At 35.2% G+C, this 23,359-nt stretch overlaps 1 protein-coding gene and 1 pseudogene across 2 annotated transcripts; one reads left to right on the forward strand and one right to left on the reverse strand.

Annotated features, from left to right (window-relative positions):
• Positions 1-218: 218 nt before the first annotated feature.
• On the forward strand, positions 219-1,508 carry LOC120152644 (protein RETICULATA-RELATED 3, chloroplastic-like). Of its 2 annotated transcripts, XM_039164834.1 has the most exons (2): positions 219-1,306; positions 1,346-1,508. In XM_039164834.1, exons 1-2 carry the CDS (start codon positions 339-341, stop codon positions 1,407-1,409), a joined length of 1,032 nt encoding a protein of 343 aa, XP_039020765.1. In that variant the 5' UTR covers positions 219-338; the 3' UTR covers positions 1,410-1,508. The 2 variants fall into 2 exon arrangements, with proteins under 2 accessions (XP_039020765.1, XP_039020764.1); XM_039164833.1 differs by having other exon boundaries at positions 219-1,508.
• An 11,441-nt stretch (positions 1,509-12,949) lies between these two features.
• LOC120152747 lies at positions 12,950-16,151 on the reverse strand (annotated as a pseudogene).
• Positions 16,152-23,359: the final 7,208 nt, after the last annotated feature.

The raw sequence follows: 23,359 nt of genomic DNA on the forward strand, positions 1-23,359 counted from the left end.
ACGTCCCACAATAGAACTTCCCTTAAATTCAATGAAAAAATTAAACATATTCAAAGTACATTGGAATAGAAAAAAAATTAAGGTTCAATGTATTTCACCCTTTAAAAAAAACTTGACCTAACGAACATATTTATGGTTGGGCCGTCCCTAGGGCCATTTAGGGTTTCATTCGTTGTTTTGTTTTGTTTGTTTGTTTATAGGCTTAAGAGCTCAATGCCTACATTCTACTTTCATTTCATCACTTTCCTCCAAACCTTTCCCTTTCCGCAGTTGATCTGCAAATATTTGTCATATTACCTTCCTAGGACTAAAGTTTGATCAGATTGTTGGATCCATTCATGCATCAGATGGCTGCCCTATCTCCGCATCGTTTCTCCATGCTCACCGCCCCATCATCTCCTAACCACACCTGCCGTCTCAATCCACCTTCACCCAGCGTTCTTTCATTCCCTTTAAATCAACCCATTCCTTCTAACCACACCAACCTTTCTCTCTCCAAACTCCACCTTTTATGCGCCATCGGAGGAGGCGGTGGGAACGACAGTTTTGGTAGCAACGGAGGCGGAGGAGGTGGTAGAGGAGATGGCGATGATTCCGACTCTATGGATCGATCGTCGGATGGTTTTGGCTTTCTGGGTCTTTTACTGAGTGGGTGGCGAGACAGGGTCGCGGCGGATCCGCAGTTCCCGTTCAAGGTATTGATGGAAGAGTTGGTGGGCGTCACCGCTTGTGTCCTCGGCGACATGGTTTCACGGCCTAATTTCGGTCTCAACGAGCTCGACTTCGTTTTCTCGACGCTCGTCGTCGGCTCCATCATGAATTTCACCATCATGTATCTCTTAGCGCCCAAAGCCTCTGCTTCATCATCGAGTCTTCCTTCCATCTTCGCAAATTGTCCGCAGAGTCACATGTTCGAACCCGGCGGTTATACATTGATGAGCCGTTTAGGGACGGCGGTGTTCAAAGGGGCGGTGTTTGCCGCCGTTGGATTCGGTGCTGGCCTCGTCGGGACCGCCATCTCGAACGGGCTGATCAAGATGAGGAAGAAAATGGATCCCACATTCGAAACGCCCAACAAACCTCCGCCGACGTTGTTGAACGCCGTTACCTGGGCGACTCACATGGGAGTCAGCAGCAATTTGAGGTATCAAACATTGAATGGGATCGAGTTTCTGTTGGAAAAGGGAGTTCCGCCCGTGGTGTTCAAGTCTTCCGTGGTGGTTTTGAGATGCTTGAATAACGTGATCGGAGGGATGTCGTTTGTGATATTGGCGAGGATGACGGGGTCGCAGAGTGTGACGGAGAAACCTTCGATGGCAGAGATCGGATCTGTTGCCGCCGAGAAGGAGAAGTTGGTGAGGGTTTGTGGTGAAAATTTGGAGACCATTAATCAGTCGACTTCAAAGTGATTTTGTGTTTTGGTTTATTGTTGTCTTGTAATAAGATCCAACATGTCTCAGTGCAGGTTGAGATCGCCTGGAATGTAGCTCAACTTGTTTTTGTTCAAAAAGTTATTTTTACCTTGGCCAAGTTAGGTTAATCTATTATGATCCAAGTTGAATTGGAGTTTTATTGAATTTGACTAAAAATTTAAAGTTAGACTAATTTAAAAAGTTTATGAGTTTAAAATTATTAAATTCAATTTGAATTTAAATAAAAAAGTAAAGTTTCATTCAAATTTTTTATAGAAAAATTTAAACTTAAATTTTTTTAGACTTGATTTAGTTGAAGTTCGAATTTGAACTTGATTTAAGCTTGTACTCGAATTTGATCCTAAACCTTAAGTACATACAACTTTTATATTATAATCTTTTTAAAAAATATATTAATATTATTAATAATTTAATCTAAAAATTTAAATTATTGATATATTACTTTTGGAGTTGTTTGTAAACTTTTTTTTAAGTCTAATATTAATTAGTTTATTTTAATTAATTCAAATCTGAATTGAATCTATTCAAATCAAATATCGACTAAACTTTAATCAAATTAAGCTCAAATAATTTACTATTTATCCATCTTATTTATAGCTTTAAATAGAGTCATCTCAAACATTTTCGAGGCCCTGAGCAAAAACTCAAAAATATACCTTTATAAAATGAAAGTATATTTAATTAATTTAAACAATTAATTTAATATTACATAAATAAATAATAGAAAATTGATTAAATTTTGTGAAAATATATTATTTTTTATTATATTATTAAGAAAGCACCTTAAATACAACTAAAAGAGAATAAATATAAAAAAAATTGAATGCATGAATGACACATAGCTTGATTTTGAATAATAAATAAATTAAAAGAGCTTTATATTATTTTATTGTTAGATTTAGATTGAAGAAGACTAAAAATTAAAGAATATTTGATAAATTAAAGAGTAAGATTTGAAAAAAAAAAGATAAAATATGATTAGATTTAATTTAAAATTGAATGAATAAATAAGAGAACTGAAAAAAGAGGATAAAAAACTAAACATTTTATGAAATTATAAAAATTAAGAGCCTTAACTATAAATATAAAAAAATAGTTAAATTAAATTTAAAATTATATGAATTAATAAGAGAAATAAAAAATGGTAAAAATTAAAAGTTTTATAAAATTATAAAAATTAACGGATCTGATTATAAATATAAAAATTAAAGACCTTAATTATAAAAATTAAAGGTCGTGAGCAGTTGCTCAGGGTAGCCGGCCCTGGCCATAAATTAAAGAGAAAATAACCTCAGTGACCAAAAATGCCTTATAATATACGAATTTAACCAACTTTTTTTAGATTTGCCAAAATGACCAACAAATTCGCAACGCGAATTCCAATTTCGCAACCCAGTTTCCAATTTCGCAACGCGAATATATAAATCGCATTGCAATTTTCCAAATTCGCAACGCGAATTTTTAAATCGCAACACATAAGTCAAATTCGCAACGCGATAGTCAAATTCACAACGCGATAGTCAAATTCGCAACGCGAAAGTCAAATGTTTTTACGCGAAACACAATATTAATTTCGCAACACAAATGTAAACAGTATTATCGCAAATTATCTCTAACCTAAAACCCTAAAGCACAACTCAATCCCATCTCCATCTCTCACTCTCTACGGCGACATCCGTCCCCATCTCCGACGAAATCCTTCCCCATTTTCGACGAAATTCGTCTATCTCCATCTCTCAGATCAACCCTCACAACCATTCACGGTCAAAAATGGAAAATCAACCACCAAGGGTTAGTTTTTTTAATCTCTTATTTTTATTTTAAAATTTTTGTATTATTATTAGATTAACCATTTCACTGATATTGCTAAATTCATTCGGTTGCTGCCAATACTGTTAAACTATTTAGTCTTTAATCCTATGAAGTTAGTATTTGTCTTTGTTTTGTCTTTTTGTTGAAGAAACCCTAAATCGCAACACCAAATTCGTGAAATGAAAATCGCAACGCGAAAATGAAAATCGCGTTGCAAATTTAAGTTTCAGAAACTTCTTTTATTCTGCAAATTGAAACTTGAATGAATTGCATTACTTCAACCAAAAAACAAAGACAAATACTAACTTCACAGTGTTGCTAATTTAAGTTTCAAGAATAAACTACTACTCTTTATGTTGTCCTTTTAAATGTTTATATAAGTGCTTACTTCTGGAATGTTATCTGATGCATTTTGTGAACTATGATGGAATAATGACTTGGGTGAATACCGTGCTAGTTTGAAACATATTTGGCTTTATTTTCACTGTTTAATATCATGTCTGTTTATAGTGTATAATTTGTAGTTTTTGGTATATCTAACTTGGTATGTTTATTGTTTTTGTAGAAATTTTTTTCGGCTACATTGACCTTAAGGAATAAATTGAGCCTAGCCACTAAAATTGCGTCGACGCTTATACCTCTACAAAGAAAATTGTTTGAGGATACTTGCTTCGGGCCATGGCTGAAAGTGCAACATACGGGTGGAGATGCTATGTTGACACATTTGTTTCTTCAGACCATGACTAACGATCTACCCGAGGGGGTACAACGTGGTGATGAGGAGATATGGTTTCATTTTCCTCCGGCACCGGCATATACTTGTTTTGGGCGGGAGGAGTTTTGCTTAATCACCGGTCTACGCTTCGGACACGATGATGTAGGTCGGTACACTAATCATATCACCCGCCCATCATGGTTATATCGGGTTTTTCCTGAGCTGGCAAAGTCGAAGCCGAGTATACATGTCGACGACTTGAAGATATTAATTGATAAAGATAATTTTACTCTGATTGATGACCTTGATGTTGTCCGAGTATGCCATTTACTACTTTTGCATGCTAGCTTTTTAGGCAAAGAGGGCAGACAACCAATCTTCGAGGACCTAATATTATTGGTAGAGGACCTAAATGCATGGAACCTGTTTCCGTGGGGTTCATATATATGGAAAGCTACCTAGAAGAAGTTGTCGTCTGCCTTCGAGGACCGAAAAAGTTTGTGGCGCGATGGTTCTAAATACACTTTGACAGGCTTTACTTGGGCCTTTAAGGTAAGAATTTATATATAATGTTTCCAAAATTATAATTAATTATTTAACAATTACTAATGTTTGTGTATTATATTATTTGTAGATTTGGATATTTGAGGCTTTCCCCAGCATGCGGACATATGCGATAAAAAGATCAAATGATATTCCTAGGGCTATTACCTGGAAGAGGATCCGCATGTTGGATTGGGAAGACTTACTCCCATATACGACGATTAATGATGTAAGTTAACACACAAATACTACCATATATAAACAAGTTATTACTAGTACACGTTTAACTTTGTTTGAGCTTTTATATTGTTAGGAGGCCAACTACCCATTACAGAGGCTGACACCCTTAGATGCTGAGCTTGCCACTGATTGGTGGCAAGCTAGTAAGCGGTTTTTTGATGGGACGGATGATGAGCACCCCTCACTTCGAGAGCCATCACCCCATCGGGCCGATTCTATAGCTCGACACCCGGAGCCATCATCTGGTCGAGCCTCTTCTCCACCTCTACCATCACCTATCCCATCACATCATCGAGCCTCTTCTCCACCATCACCTCATGATAGGCGACCGACAAAGAGACTCTGTCTATCTCTATCTCCCTGTTCTCTACCTCCACGGGATGAGTTAGGGGAGTTACATGATGAGGTTGGTGCTTTGCGTCATGAGGTTGATACTTTACGTGAAGATAATAGTGCACGGCATGACGAGGTTCATTCTTTACATGGTGAGGTGGATTTTTTACGCGATGACGATGGTGCGCTTCGTGGTGAGGTATCTACTTTACGTGACGAGGTGGCCACTCTACGCGAGATTGTTTCATCGTTGCAGAATGAGGTTCATACTCTACGCAATGAGGTAAATTTGTTTAATACAATGCAAATAACCTTTTTCGGTATTATTTATTTATTTATTTATTTAATGATTTATGTATTAATTTATTTTCAGCGGCCTGATAAGGTAGATGCTTTACGTCGGGTTTTTCTTGCATGACGGGATTCACGCATCAGACATCGTGCACGTGCCATTACGTCTTCGTTCACCCCACTAGTGCCAAGACTCCGTAAGAATAAGCCCGATGCACCTATCGTTATTCAAGAGGCGCCTCCTATCGTTCAAGAGGCCCCTCTCACCATCGAAGAAGCCCCTCCCACAGTTTAAGAGGCCCCTGTCATCGTTCAAGTGGTCCCACCCGCCTTTCAAGAGCCCGATTCATTTGGAGTCATATGTCGACATATTGATAAACCCCCTCTTGTGCCCGATATAATGGATGCGTGTTGGCTTTCGTATGAGTTATCAGCCAGTACCATTCCTCAACAGGAGATGGAAACACTACCAGACACAATTACGGATAATACCCTTTGGGCTAAGACTGCAGTTGATTTTTATCTACATGAGCGGAGCAAGGGATTTTATTCTGACCTATGCCAAATCGACGATGCTATTCATTTGTTTCTTGATCGGTCTTGGTGGGGTACTTTATTAGGGGTTGAAGATAATGGCTACCTCGAAGGGGGGGTAAGTATTATATTATTCTTATATTGAATTTTGATTAATTTTTTTTAAATTATTAATAAAATCACTAATATATTTATTTTTTTATAAAGCAGCATATTGATGTATGGGTGTCACGTCTTCTAATAATAAGGAAATTGAAGAAAATAGGTACTCGATGGACTATTATGCCGACGTCTTTTCACGCAGCTCACTTGAAGGATCAGAGAGATGCTTCATATAAGTTGGCTAATGGAAAAGCTAAACTTTATCCTGCGTGGTGGGAGGTTGATAAGGTTAGTATTTATTTTTTAAATATTTTAAAGGTTTTCATAAATTTTATTTGATGTGTGCAATTATTTATGATTGCAGGTGTTTATCCTTGTTTTGGAACATCGTCATTGGCTTCTCGTCGAGCTTCAACTCCCATCCCTGAAGACAATGGTATATGACAGCATGTTGAATTACATACCATTGTCTGATTTGAGAGATATTATTACAAAGAGATGGAGCGATCATTTGGCTAAATACTTGAATGCGATTGATTATTGGACAAAATCTGGAAACAAGAAGCCAAAGAAGTTCAAAATTACAATGATCAGAGACAAGACTGCGCCACAACAAAAGTAGGGAGCCAGAGGGGATTGTGGTCCTCTCGTATGCTTATGCTTGGAATGTTTGACGACAGGAAGTATACAATATCTACCTCCCACAGATAGAGATAGAGTTGTAGTAGGCTTATGGTTTCGGCATTATATGGCCAGATCGATATATACGAGACGCTGCCTACCTGCATCCGCGTGCTGAAAGTTGTACATAAACAATTGGTAAGTTTGAGCAAGTGTTGTTAACATATATACTCTTTAATTGGTTTGAAAATATTTGGTTAAGTACCTAGAATTCAGTAATTTGTTGTTTGTTAGTTTTAGATGTGTAGAAAGTGTTGTTTGAGCAAATGTTTGGTTTCTGCAGGTTAATCCTGAAGTGAGCTGCGTGAAATGTATTTGTGCATAAACAACAGTCTGGGGTACACTTATTTTTTCTTTGTTTAATTGAATTTTACATTGAAAATTGATTTGTTTGTTTAATTGATGAGGAAATAAGATTTATTTTTTGATTAATTGATTTGTAAAAGTTGATTTGTTTAATTTGGTTTGTAAATAAGAATTATTTTTTTGCTTGTTTAATTGATTTGTAAAAGTTGATTTGTTATTTCTAAAAAATTCAATATGCATTATGTTTGAAGGCAAAAACGACCTGTTGAAGGTACAAATTCGCAACGTGAAAGTTAAATTCGCAAAGCGAGAGTCAAATTCGCAACGTGAAAGTCAAATTCGCAACGCGATTTTCGGTTTACGAATTTGACTTTCGCATTGATCGCAACATACAACATCAAGGTATATACAACATCAAACACATTCTAAGCTATAAATACAAGCTAAGGATACTTGAAGAAGCAAGAGAATAACTATCCAAAAAATCAAACACAAGAGAAAATCCCAACATGATAACAACTGAACAGATCATATCAATGTTCAAACTCAAGTTGTAGATTTTGATTTCCTTTTGCTTGGCACCATATGAGATTTGGATTTTGTTTTCCTTTTGTTTAGCACCATATGAGCTTTGGATTTTGATGAGCATCAGAAGCATTTCGGACTTATGATTTGGGTGGTACTCAGAAGCATTTCAGACTTATTATTTTTGTTATTATTACAAGTTGTAGCCCTCAATTATCGAGATTTTTAGTTGCCATTTGTTGCATTTCTCGTATACCACCTAGATCATACGCCCGAAACGTTTCTGATGCTTTAATGTTGACCAAAAAATACGATGGTCGGGATTTCCCTCGCGTTTAAAGTTGAAAAAAATAATGGAAATTAGGAATAATCAATGATAACATGCATATTGGCTTGGGCTAATATTTATAGTGGAGCCAAAATTTATATTGAAATTCAAACTCAAATTGAAATTTAAATTCAAACTCTAATTACATATGAAATAATTTGAAATGCAGTGTTAAATTGAACATGAAAATTGCATAATTGATTCATGCTGTTCAAGTAACATGCTTTATGAACCATCAAGCTAAAAGACAATATTGATTGAGTTCAAAGCTGAGTTGTGAGTTGATGGGGTTGTCACACTTGTCACATGGTTGGAATAAAATACTCACATGGAATAGATAGATTGTTTTGTTATACACATCCCATCTCATCTGAATGAAAATATACATACAATATAATCAAACCAAAACATAGATACACAACAAATTTATACATAATGTTCAAATAATATACCCACAAAAATGAAATTAATCCGATGAAAAAGGGTTATTTCTAACGAAGTCCGGAACATTATTTTTCCAAATAATTTACCCATAACAATGTTCAAATAATGTACCCACAACAATGTTTAATTGATTTGTTGTTTAATTTTCAATCTGCATTATGTTGAAGGTAAAAAATACCTGTTGAAGGTAAATTCGCAACGCGAAAGTCAATTTCTCTACGCGATAGTCAAATTCGCAACGCTTATTTCGCGTTGCGAATTTGACTTTCGCGTTGATCGCAACATACAACATCAAACACATTCCAAGCTATAAATACAAGCTAATGACACTTGAAGAAGCAAGAGAACAACTATCCAAGCAATCAAACACAAGAGAAAATCCTAACATGATAACAACTGAACAGATCATAGCAATGTTCAAACTCAAGTTACTAATGATTGTCTAACTGAAAATGTATGCATTCACACATAAAATACACATAATACAACGTTTGCATTTAAAAATCACCTAAGTTAATAAGTCCCAAAAGGTGAATCCGGTTGTGATTGAGATTTTGATTTTGATTGCGATTTTGATTTCCTTTTGCTTGGCACCATAAGAGCTTTGGATTTTGATGAGGATCCATTTTTTGGTAGAGGAAAAGATGATTGTGATGGCACTGGTGATCCACAGGTCAACCTTGTATGACCACTTTCCTTGCACCGACTACATGTCGATATCCTCTTCTCTTCACCCTTAGACGGTATACGATCGTGATTTTTTGGTTGGCCAGGTAGCCTGCTGTCCATGACTGGTGGCAAAACTGTTTGTAAGTCATATGGTATGTCCCACTCAAGAGGATGTGGACATGGGTAGACAATCTCGGCATAAGTCTGTCGATATACTTCTGTAGTGTAGCAATCCATAGCGTATGCGCTTGAATCATCTTGGTTTAGATGAAGAGCAACTTTTATAACATGGCCACACGGATAACCAGATGTTTGTCATTTCTTACAACTACACGTCTTTGCATTTAGATCGACAAGCCCATTTAAGTTATTATCCAATATTTCAAACAAAGTGTTTGAACATGGTTCAACTCTCCAGGACGTTGACTTCACAACACGTTTCGTTATCTTTTTTTCAGTCCATGGTGTAACACGACGTTCCAATGTTCTTGTAAATTTAAATAAATAATACTTAGTAAATGATATGATAAGTTACGATTTTAAAGAAATAATACCTGCATGGTTTCTTTTCTTGTAGTACCACTGTTGAATAGAGGCTCGAAAAAACTCCATTAACATAGTAATGGGTAATTTCCAGGAATGACGACTTAGAGTGTTGATTGATTCTGCACTATTAGACGTCATGAAACCATATCTTGCTCCAAGTTGATGTACTATTGACCATCTTTGAAACCCGACATCTTCTAGTGTTTGAGCACATTGGGGCAAAACACGTCTTAAACAATTTATATGTTTATTAAAATCCACTTCCCGATAAGCTTTTACAGCCTTCCAGTATGTCCATTTGTGATTTTTTATACCAGTAAACCTTGATTTTAGATTTCTTTACAAATGAACACCACAAAGTCCATGAAAAGCATTTGAGAAACACCTTCTAACAGCGTTGTCAATTGAGTTTGCCCTATCGGATATGATTTTCAGATTGCTAATAGGACCTATGCAATCCCTAAGATGCCCCATAAACCATGTCCATGAATCAAAGGTTTCAGATTTGCCAACCCCGTAAGCTATTGGCAGTATCCCATTGTTAGCATCCATGGCTACTACTAATAAGTTTACTCCAAGGTATCGACCTTTCAAATGTGCTCCATCAACTATAATAACTGGGCACATGCAAGTAATAAACGAACGAATCTATAAAATCATATACACAAGAAATATAATCATTTAAATGTGAAATGTATGCAACTAACAAAAATGAGTCAACAAAATTATAATTATTTACTAACCGCAATACCAATGGCGATAAACATCAACTCAAAGCGTCCATCTCTATCTGTTTTGATATGAGTTACCGACCCAGGATTTTTCAGCTTTAAATTGTGACAATAAGCCGGCAGTTGGGCAAACGATGCTTCTGGCGACCCCCTCAACAATTCCAAGGCATAACATTTGGCTCTCCAAGCTTGAGAATATGAGATACTAATCTTGAACCGAGCATTCATGTCAGTCATAATTTCATGTCCCCGATATACCCTTGCATTCAAAAACATTAACTCAGCTAGAAAACCACCCAACACCTTTTTGTTTGCCTATCTATGGTGAGGAAAAACTTGTGTTCTTGAACATGTATGTTTATCAATAAAAGTCCTAACTTGAAACATTTCGCAATCTTTTATCCTCTTTGCAATCATACGCCACATACAGTTTTTGTCAATCATACACCTTGTTTCGAAACGATCTTTGCTTGATTTGTTAACTCTTAGTTGATAGACATCTTCCACACATTTCGTATACAAAGCTATCTTCAAGTCTTCCTTTGTATCAAAACAATCATCTTTCTTGATATGAATAACTTTTGTGTAACAATCAACTGATATCTTTACCAACTCTTCTTCCGGTATCTGAAGTAATTCTGGCATATTCCAGTTATACTCCCGTGGCATTTTCTTCTTTTTTCTTTCTTCGGGGACTTCTTCTTCTTCTTTTTCTTTTTCAGGGTTATATGAATTACAGAATGGATGTTCAACATGTTCATTCACAGTCGTAACTTCCTTCTCATTATCATCAACAACATCTTCCTCGGCAGCGGTTGTTTCATCATCAAAATTCGGGTATTGACTAATATCAAAATCATTACATGCAAGGTCTGTTTCTTCTTCCATCACATCATCAAAATCCGAGTATTGACCAAGATCAAATTCTGGGTATTGACCAAGATCAAATTTCGAATACTGACTAGTACTCACAATTTTTTCTGTTGGCTCATAATCGTCTAACTGGTCAATACGAAAACCGGAATTTAGTGCTGAAAGTTGATTGGGATTTGGATTAGGAAAAGGTTGTGGGTTTTGAGATTGTGTTTGGTATTGGAAATGTGGTGAAACAAAATTTGCTTGGTGATGAAATTGTAGTGGAACCATTAAAATTTAGGTTGAAGAACTTAGTTGATTACTACCCGCTACTGACCTAACTTCACTACTTCTAGGTTCAACAACATATATTGTAACATCATCTTCTTGCGAAACACTAATGTAAGCAATGAATCGTTCAACATCTTCATTGTCGGTTAACAAATAAACTTTACCTTTTCTCAAATAAGATAGCCTAAATCCACTTAGAGACTCTAAATTCAATTTCTTTACAACACGTAACATTAAAGTTTCATAAGTTAACTTTTTTAATGACAGTTTAGTTGAAGATTCATGGGTAAAGGCACATATTGTAAAACACCATGAACATTCTCCCATGACCCTCCAAAACACAAATCTATCCAAACATGATCAACATTAAATGATTTCATTCTAAAAATTGTAAATTAATTTACTAAACAAACGAGCTATAAACTAGATATCATCACTAACTTAGAGAAAAACATACATTTATTAAGTTGATAGTTGATAATTTGGGAGAGAAATCATTGAAAAATTATATAGAAATAAAATTATGTAAAAAAAATAGATATGGGGAAGGATGTCGTTGGATATAGGAACGGAGAGAATTATAGATGGAGATGGAATGAGTTGCGATTTAGGGATTTAGGTTATGAGTTGATGCTGCTACGTTGTTATATACTCAAAACATTTGTATTGCGAAACTAAAACCTGTTGCGAATTTGAAATTCAGTTAAGAATTTGAAATTTTGTTGCGAATTTGGAAAATCTCAACGCGAATTTGGAAAATCCCAACGCGAATTTGGAAAATCGCAACACGAAATTGGAATTCGCGTTGCGAATTTATTGGTCATTTTGGCAAATCCAAAAAAAGTTGGTTAAATTTTTATATTATAAGGCATTTTTTGTCAATGAGGTTATTTTCTCTAAATTAAATAACCAATTTTTTACTAGGTTGAAATTGCAAAGTGCAAATAATCATGCAAGTTGGTGCCTATGCCTAGAAGCAGACAAGTTTATAGCCTGTTGTTGCAAAGAACAGCCCGCACATTCCTCTCATGTAGCGGTTATGAGCTTGTCCAGTATCTTCCCCTAATGCTACCAACCAAATTTTCAATGGAAAATCTTGTATGAATTCAATGTGTGGTCTCGATAGTTAAAAGAGAGTTTTCTCGAGAGCTTAGATTAAAACAACTATGTCAGTAATATATGTATGTATTATCAATTATTAAATAAATTATAAAATAAATATTACCTCGTAATCACCTTATACTATTAAAAAAATAATACGAACAAAAATTAGTGTTTTCAAGAGAAATAAAGCAAAGCAAATCTCTATTCCCTCTTTTCAGTTAAAATTGCTGTATTATTTGTTCAACAGATTATCCTATTGAATAAAATCATGTTTATCTGATAGCCTCTGGAGCAGAGTTGCAGTAAGGTGAGTTGAAGCAAATTAAACTTTACAATCTAAATTAAGAATTAAATTATAGAATTTGAAAAGGTGAGAGATGTTAAAAATTATAATTTGGATATTATAAAATTTATTTTAAAAAATATGAGGTGGGAGTGAGCCAACTAGCCTTCAAAAATACCCAAATCTCAGCCTTCATCTTCATATCCTTATCAAAATTTCTTTACAGTTTCACAGAACAAACGTTTTCATTGTTTAACATTCACTCACAAACCCAGAACTAAGCTTCCTAGCTCCCCTGCTTTCATTTCCTGCAAGATCCAGTCAGATGACCACAAAGATTCCTCCTAATACTACTTCGTTTCCTTGGGCATAACCCCTTTCTTCCTTTTACTTTCTTCTTCCTTTTACTTTCTTTTTCCTCTTTCAACCGTAGAAATTTCAGGTCGTCTTGGGAAGAGAAGAACACAATTTTTTTCTTCTAATTTCTAAACCTAGATCTAGTTTCTTTCAGACGTTGAAATTTATGGTCTTTTTGATTGATTTTTGTTTTTGTTTTGCAATAACGGTGGAATAACGCTTATAGCGTCCCGTTATTGACGCTTCTCACCACGACCCGTTAAATTGCGGGCGTGATAGACCTTTATTTATGTGAATTCGTTACTCACCGCTAAAATCATCAATACCGGTTTCGGACGGTGACGCTACCGTAAAATTGTGTCCGCTATAGCGTTTTCGGTCCGCTATTTAAAACCCTGGCTCTGAATACGAGCTGGCTACTGCCGTGCCGCGAGGAAGCCCGTGAAGGGAGAAGGGAAGGACCATGTGCCGGCCTAGTCCATAAGCTTTTGGTGCTGCAACTCCTAGTGCAAGCCCCTCAGCCAGTGCATGGAAATCCACTGCTCCACATGCTAAAAATGCAGATCCTGCTACTGCTGGTGGGTTATTTGAACAAATTCTTTTGGTACACAGAATCTTCAAAATACTAGAGCTCGAGAAATGGACAGCTACAGCGCCAAAGGTGAGCAGTAACGTAAGCGGGAAGAATCCCATCTTCAACGAGACAAGTAGGTGTAGTGGTCGCCAAGCACCGAGGACAAAGGCAACGCCGGATGCAGCTCCCATGAGAAGGGCATGTTTAAGTCGGAAAGCAAGAGCAAATGAAACCAGAGCAAGGCCACCAAGTAAAGGTCCGAGACCGAAAAGCAACGAAACAAAGAAGCCAGAAGCATCCTCGGAACTGGACATTTGAAATAAACAAAAAGGTTATATAACTACGTCAACATTAGGATAAAGAATAGCCATACACATTCTTCTCGACAAACCATGGTTCGGTTAACTCACTTGTAATCACGACTAAATTTCTGAAACAAAACGCTTAGTGCTTCCATGAATGCTACTGAAAGTGTAGCTGCCGATGCCACATGAGTTGGCGAAGCTTCCTATCGAAAGGAAAAGGGAGCGGGAAGATACTATGTCTCTAGAACAGAGAAGAAATCTCAAAAGAATAAAATAACATAAACAATGGTCAAGCAAGATTTATCTCTTCCGATTTTCATTTTGATGTTCGAATAAAAGTTTTTCTCTAGCATTTTATGATTTGCACGGAAGAGCAGCCGAAGCAGATGGAAGGAGTAGTTAGCATAACTTGAGAAGTTCTTTATATTATGAACCAATCTAGACATCATAAATTTGAATCAAGATGCTCTTGATTGGAGAGAATGAAAAATCATTGTTCTTGAAGATTCAAAAAGGTATTTTAACTGCAATAAGCACACACCTTAAATGCATCAGGGAGAACCTCGGCAATGACCATCCAGATCATACATCCGGCAGCGAAACCAGTACAAAAGGGCAGGACTTTATTAAATGCATCAGCACATATGAAAGAAGGAACTGCTACAAGGGGCTGCCAAGAAATTTTAAAAAAATGTTAAGGGCATAAACAACCAATTTTTAAGAATAGGTTCAGCATATAAATTACTTGAATAAGAACAGAAGTTTGTGATTGACAGGACCAATTATCTGAACCTTATTAATATTTGATTTTCACTTCTTTTGTCAATTTCAACAGATGACACCAAGATACGGTCATATACTATTGGACTATCAATCAATGATGCATTTGACAGTTTGTAACCATTAAAAATATTTAAATGATCTTTAATTTTAACTAACTTTTCTAGTTCACCAGTTTTCCTTTTACATATCATTTTCAGCCTGATGCCGGAAACTCTAGCTTAGAATTCTTTGCTTTGGTACAGACAGATATTCTCAAAGCCGGACAAACAGCATAACACGATAGATACCTGCGGTAAGGATGTAATTACACTCCATAGCATAGCATTCTGCAGAGAAACACCCCTCGATGCAAGCACCATGCTCACGGTCAATCCCTCTGGTATATTATTTACCGCTATGGCCATAGTCACCAAAAAGGCCTTGAGTATAACCTTTTGAGCCGGCAAAGGAAACTCCGACACCAGAGCCCTCTCCAAATGAATGGAGGGTCATAATTCCAATGACGAACAGCTTTAGTTGCATCTGCTCCTTTTATGTCGAACATGCTTACTTCCCCATAGTGTTCAAGAAACTGAAACACAAAAACATGCGAAAAATAATAGACGCTAAAATTCCGTACGAGGACAAAGACGCCACAAGATTACAAGTTAAAAGTGGGCATTTTGTACAGCAGGCGACATCAACAGTCTTAAATTCTTGGCAGAGCCAACAACGGCTCTTTATGAGAGCCTAGGTATATCCTAATTCTATAATGACTGTCGATCAAACATAAAAACTGATACGAGTTGAAACATCACCTTCTTACACAGCAAAATAAAAGCACCACCAGCCAAAATCCCATCCACAACCCAGGATCCAGCACCATGTTCTTGCCCTTCCCTTATAAGATCAAAACTTGCAGCCAACATGACACCTGCAGCCATTCCGTTGCACATGCCGGCCCACTCAGGATCGAGCTCCACAAAGAAAAACGGAAGTGCACCTAAACCACTTGCTGCAGCGATTGCTAATGTAAACAATGCAACCGTGGACACGGAAACCCTATCGTAAACCCTCTTCCAGTCACCCATTTCATTGTCAATGTACTCAAAACTTATGACCCTCTATGTACCATTGCCATCTATAAGATAGTTCCCTGGAATTCTGTGTGGAGCTCTTATCCTTTGCAAAATTTCACTTCGATCATCTGCTATAATGCATTCCAGGAATACAACAACAAAGAACAAAAAGAGGAACATGTGTTTGAAATCGAATTGCATTGCTTTCATTTCCTCATAAATCTATCAGCGTTGATGAAAAACTTATTAATTAAACAAAATTCCCCCTGTCAGGAATCCAGAAAAACCGGCCCTGCAGTATGTTAGGAAACACACCTGAGCCATATAAGGTTCAAATTAGGAGCATTATCAAAACATGACATGATAGAGTCATTTCAGGCTTTGGTAAGGAAAACAATCAGAAATAAACTACCAAAAAGAACAATGTCTTTCCAATAATTTAGAGGCTAAAAATGAAGATTTTATGATCATAAAGAAACATTACATCCTCATATGAAACAACCAACCTGATAATCATTTCAACATGGCCTCAAATTCCCAATGCAAAAACCCCAACAACAAAAACAATTACTAATTGATAATGTGAACAGGGATTTAAATAGCAGTCGTTATCGGAATAGTGGCCTTTATATATCCGCAATGACCACAATAGCTCACGCTATCGCTGCAATTGCGATATGCAACGCATCGGAAAACATGACCACACCCTTAGTTTAAATCCCTGAATGTGCAGAATAAAAGACCCAGACATGAAACAAGATCCTTAAGAATACCAAGCTCCCCAGATATACAAATGGTGGAAAAAATAAACCCCAAAATTTTGCAGAAATAAAGAAAAACGCAGAATTGATAGATGAATTAATAATAAAAGAAAGAAAGAAAGAAACTTGCCCGACTGCAGCTGGGGGAGGGGGTCAAAAGATGTTGAAAAAACAAAGAAAGGAAGGATATTTTTAAGTGAAGGAATTGAATTTCTTAGAGCCCCTATGAATAAGGGGTAGGCAGGAAGAGACGATGAGAGTCTCTGTACTTATCATGCAAGGGAAAGGAATGCATTGGTAGGAAGATAATTGCCATTAATAACTTCATTAAACGAATGGAAACTGGAAAGCAATCTTCAAAATATATGGTTTTGTTGGTACTTCAATTTATCAGTCCTCAGTTTGTCATTGAAAATTTTGTTTTCTTTTTCAAATTTCAAAATAATAAGAAATTTATCATTTCCAACAATTTTACCCAATATTACTCTTTTCTCCATACAATACAAACTTTTGTAAGGGGCGTTTGGTTCGTTTTCCGGAATTGTATTATTACGTTTGGTTCACGAAAAAAAAATAATAATTATCATATAATAATTTAGGATAAAGTATAGTAATGGTCATTGAATTTTTTTAAAGCTTTTATTTAGGTCATTCAACTTTTAAAACTTACAATATAATCCCCAACATTTAGTCTGTTTATAAAATGGTCCCCTAACATTTAGTCTGTTTGTAATATGGTCCCCGACTGTTTGACACCATTACACTATCGTTAGTACGTTTGCAATATGGGCACTGAACTTTTCATGTTCTTACATTTAGGTCCCCCAACTTTTAAAACTTACAATACAGTCCTAAATTTCATTCTAAACCCTAAATTCCTTTTCGATCTCAAAATTCCTTTTTCGCTTCTCTCTTCTCATTTCAAGCGTAACTTTTCAGTCGATGATGCATGGGAAATTCTAATATGTGGAGGTGTTGAGTTGAATAAGGGTCTATTGAGAGAAGACCCGACCAAGGGACTATTGGGACCATCAACGATTCAAGGTGTAATGTTAGATACATGTCATCTCAAGTGAAGCATAGATGTTCGATGAAATGCTTGTGAGAAAAAAATGGGGTTAGAAATGCAGAGTTGACAAATATTACTAAGATGAACTAAGTATCATTGTTGAAAGTCACCAACAAAGCTGGAATTATTTTGTATAAATGACATATAATAATTTCTTCGTTTAATCCTTGTACTTAAAGATTTTACAATAGATGATCAAATATAATAAAATCCCAAACAGAGCATTCACCTCTCGTTTGGTTTTGTTCTTCAAATTTCCGCCATGTAAAATTGTAAACCCAAGCAGTGCTTTGTCTTTTAACTTTTTATTTACAAAGAAAAAATGGAGGAAGAATTGCTTGAACGCAACACCGATTGCCTTTTTTTAGCCTCTCTCCTCACTTGCAAGAAGGTATTTATTTTCTCTTTTGGGCTATCCGGAAGTAAGTTTTTCCTCTTTCGTACTTTCTCATTTTCAGCTCGCATTGTGTTTTTTTGTTGAAATTTTTATGTTTCTGGAACTGCATGTCAATGATCTGGATATTCAATGTTTATTTTTAACCAAAACCATCTAATTTTCTTTCTTTCTTCTTAATCAAAACTTTTAATACTCCTTATTCAGTCAATCAAAATAGAAGTGAAATAGGGTCTTAGGCTATATTTTTTGATCTTCTTGTTCGGTTTTTCTTTAAATCAGGGAATTGGTTGTGAGTATCGACATAGTGAAATCGCCAAGCTCAATCTGATAAACTGCTGGTACTAGTTTACTGGGAATTGTATTGATCTGACCTGTGGTTTTCAGCATCCTGTGAGCTCGTATTCTTTTTAATAAGTTCATGTTGATTATGGGACTGATATATCGTGAACGAATTATTTTTTTACATGTTTTGGAAATTTTACAATTGAATTGTATTGAATTATAGCGTTAGAAGACAATTTTGCATGCACACAACTCGAAAGGCATCATGACAGCGTAGTATATTTGGAGCAGCTACTTGACCCTGTCATGATGCCTTTCGAGTTGCGAAAGAGATTGAGAGGTGAATGCGTTGTTTAGGATTTCATTATATTTGATCATCTATTGGAAAATCTTTAAGCACAAGGATTAAACGAAGAAATTATTATATGTCATTTATACAAAATAATTCCAGCTTTGTTGATGACTTTCAACAATGATACTTACTTCATCTTTTCTCACAAGCATTTCATCGAACATCTATGCTTCACCTGAGATAACATGTATCTAACATTACACCTTGAATCGTTGATGGTCCCGATAGTCCCTTGATCGGGTCTTCTCTCAATAGACTCTTATTCAAGTAAACACATCCACATAATTCAAAGTTAGATTAAAATTTCCCATGCATCCCCGACTGAAAAGTTACGCTGGAAATGAGAAGAGAAAAGCAAAAAAGGAAATTCGAGATCGAAAAGGAATTTGGGGTTTAGAATGAAATTTAGGAATGTGTTGCAAGTTTTAAAAGTTGGGGGACCTAAATGCAAGTGTCTGAAAAGTTCAGTGACCATATTGCAAACGTACTAACGGTAGTGTAACGGGGTCAAACGGTCGGGGGCCATACTACAAATAGACTAAATGTTGGGGGACCATATTGCAAACAGACTAAATGTTGGGGGACCATATTGCAAACAGACTAAATGTTGGAGACTGTATTGTAAATTTTAAAAGTTGAGAGACCTAAATAAAAGCTTTAGAAAAGTTCTGTGACCATTACTATACTTTACCCAATAATTTATTATTAATAGTAGTATTTTTGGGTTGAAATTGTGGGAATGTTATTATTTATAAATTCTTAGATAATGAATAATTCTCACCACTTAGAACATAAATACCCCTGAAATAATAGGTTTTTTTCATATGAAACATTCTCAATTCTTATTCTTCGTGTTTTACTCAAAATTATAAACTTAATAATAATAATATAGAAATAGTTTAATTTAATAAAATATTAATAAATTTGAGTAGTTAAAATTATTTTATATTTTTAATATTTAGTATATTAATTATTTTATTTTTATGAAGTGAAATTATTATTATTGTAAAAATGTAATTACTTAAAATAATATTTAATTTTGAATTATTAAAAAATAGATCTTATACATTAAAAAAATAATATATTTGTCCACTCTATATCACAATATTATTTTTCATATTATATCATATTTTATATAAATAAATATGATATTTATGAAAATATTATTTTTTTCCTTTAAACTTAGATAGTGTAATAATTAAAATATTTTTCTGACTTTTTATTAAAAATATTTATAATTTAATATTAAAGTTTACTTGTCAAAATATATATATATGACAAGGATAATTTGGTAAAATATGCATCCAAGTAATCTTTTATTCCTTTAACTAAACAATGTAATCTTATATTCTTATTAAGCAAACCAAACATGGTAATACAACATTTCCCAGAGTAATGTTACATTCTGATAATCTTATTCCAAAAGGTAATCTTACATTTCGTGAACTAAACGTACCCTAAGGGTAAAGTTCATAAATAATCTTCTCACTAGAATAAACTATTTTTATTGAGTATTCTGATTATTAAAAGTTTTAAAATAGTTTATTGATTGTTAGGCGTTGCTTTGTTGAGTTTCTCGATTATTAAAATGTTTAAAATGATCACTCGATTATTCATATATTCCAAACTTGTTTTTTCGTTAAAAAATTGAAGGCATTCCAGTTAAGCAAACCAAACATGGTAATACAACATTTATTAGAGTAATGTTACATTCCGGTAATCTTATTCCCAAAGGTAATCTTATATTTCGTGAACTAAACTGTAATTGTCATTTTTTATCATTACAATCGGGTCTCAAGATTAAACCAAACAAAACCCAAAATAAAACCCAAATACAACCCGACCTGGAACCCAAACCGAATCTGACCCAGGGCCCAAAACCTAGCCCAACCTGGGTCTAACCCTAACCCTTTGCGTAGCCACCCTTTCCCCCCAACCAGAGGCTACCCTTATCTGCCCTAATCAAATAAGAGCCATCCATGCACGCCAAGCCCCAGCTCCTCGTAATCCTGCAAAAACAACACATAAGAAACAAAATGAGAATCATTTCATTTTTCTCTGTAACGGGTATAAGACCCATGCATTAAATCATTGTAAATCTCTCGGTAATTCAAAAAGAAAAAATATTGTAACTCTGTTTTTTAAGCAATAACAACAAAGTTCAAGGTTATTTTTATTTTTCTGTTCTTTTCAATATTCGAATAGCCCTTTTTTGTTATTCACTTTTGTGTTATTTCATTGCTTTCGGGTTTGAATCTCGGTAGAATGAGAGTTCTTTTTTTCCTTTTAAATTTCGAAGAAAAACCAACCTTTTTTTAGTTTCATTCCAGAACTCGAATAATAAACAACAACAAAGGTTATTTTTTTATAATAATCAACCATTTTCATACAATAAAAGTAAAAAAAAATATAATAAAAGGAGTATATCGGAGTACTTATATTCGGCCGGAGCCTCGCCGGCGGCTGGGGTCTTCTTCGGCCAATTCAAACGGTGAGAAGGAGCGGCTTGAGGAGGGGAGCAACATACTAAAACATCGGGTCGATCCAACGGCAGAGAATGGAGATCAAAGCCTGAGAAAGCCGAGGGGTCTTGGTTATTTTCACGGCGTTGGGGGTTGTTTCGTGAGAAACCGAGCCCAGATATGTGACGAAGAGCCCGAGAAGAGTCTCCTGGTAAATTCTTATGGCTAACAGCCTTCGGCGACGGCAGATCAGACGACGGAGCGGCGACCAATGGCAACGCGATGGCCGAAATCCTAGAGAGAAGAAAGAGCTTCTCTCTCTAAAAAAATATAAAAAATGAAATAAAAAAAAAGGAAAAAGTTGTTATTTATAGAAAAATTTCGGGGCAAATCATGCAAAAGTCCCCCGAGTTTTCGCGTGTTTTTGCAAAATTTTCATGTGCATAAACTTGTTTCATAATTTACCCATTTCTATTTGTTCTTTGTAATTTTTGGTATAATTACTATTTAGACCCCTACTTTATACGTGTTTTTATAAGTTAGTCACTTGTAGGGACTTTTTTATGATTTACCCTTTTTGTGCATGTTATATATTTTTAGGAAAAATTATTGTTTAGTCCCTCTATGTTAGCCGTGTTTTCGCATTTTGGTCACTGGACCTCCTTTTTCTAATTTATTGCACCTTTTATCATTCGATTTTATTTTAATTTAGTCATTGTTTACTTCTGATTTAGCTACTATTATTTTTATTTTATGCATTTTAGACACTGCATGTTTCTGATTTAGATATTGTTTTTTATTTTGTTATATTTTAGTCCCCATCTAGATTACTTTTTATTTTAGATTTTGTCCTCAATTAGGAGAATTCTTAATTTGGTCCTCGCTCCTGCTCGAAGTTCCAATTTAATTATCTGAATCTTAAAATTAATTTAGATTAATATTATAGCCTTTTTTTAGATTAGATTTCAAACTAGTCTTTTAATTTAAGGAATAATTCGAGTTGGCCCTCACCTAAATGCTCAAGGGACCATCTTGGTTGTTCGATCCAATAATTGATTAAAATAAAATAGGAATAATATTAAAGCCTACATTTTTAGGTTTATGCCCCTAGGTTCTTTAATTTTCACAATTTGACACTTTAAGCTAGAAAAGGTCTTAATTTACCCTTAGCTTAATTAGGATGAATAAAAATTTGTTTGATTGCATTTTTTTTAAACCTAAGGCAATGTTCACTTATTAGGGAATTAATGGTATATATCCCGCAAGTATGCTCAGGGATTGACTACTGGTGATTCCTGAAATAGGTCGACATCATTTTCAAAACCACATCATGTTTTTTGAAATTAAGGCAATGTCCGGTTATTAGGCATAATAGTTTATCTCCCGCATTTAAGCTAGGGGCGAATGCTATTGGCATTAATAAACGAATACCCTTTTCAACTTTGCATCTATAATCATTTTTAAATTAAATAAAGTTCGAACTTAAAATTTTCGATTCTAAATATAAGGTAATCAACTAGGTACCAATTTTTGGACTCTTGTGGGGGTGCTAACCTTCCCCACACGTAACCGACTCCTGAACCTGATTTCTGGATTTTCGCAGACCTTAAAACTTGGTATTTTTATAAAAATAAAATGTTTTATTAAAATTATCTGGTTTTTATAGTGTCTCAATCACACCTTAAATGATTAGTGGCGACTCCTCACATTACGAAATTCTTTTCAAAGAGAAAACCCCCGAGTCGGTACGGTCTTTCCTCGTCCGGGCGAAAAATGGTGTCGACAGCTTTGCGACTCCATTGGGGACATTTTGTTTTTTTAAAATAACTTGAGATTCGAGCCATGAGTTGGTTACCCTATAATTAGTTTTCAAAAATTACGATTTCGATCTTATTTAATTTAATGTTCGTTATGTTATTTCAAATCAAAAAAGATTTTCTCTCTGGTTAATGCTTACACTTCTGTGAAATTATTTAGGACTGTTGCATATCATAGCTCTAAACCCGAGCTCAAACCCGGTTTACCTAAGTAGGGAGAAACATCACACCTCATGAGGAACATTGGGCTTCCTTGTGTGGGTCTGATAAAGTATATCTGGAAAGCATCCTAAGTTGCCTATCCGGATATCGGATCCAAGGTACGCTTTTAGTGGTGTGATCCACTGAGCCGAATCCAATTCTGATTCGCAAGTCT

The sequence above is a fragment of the Hibiscus syriacus genome, unplaced genomic scaffold (genome assembly GCF_006381635.1).
Source record: "Hibiscus syriacus cultivar Baekdansim isolate YM2019G1 unplaced genomic scaffold, ASM638163v2 tig00111095_pilon, whole genome shotgun sequence".
Taxonomy (NCBI): domain Eukaryota; kingdom Viridiplantae; phylum Streptophyta; class Magnoliopsida; order Malvales; family Malvaceae; genus Hibiscus; species Hibiscus syriacus.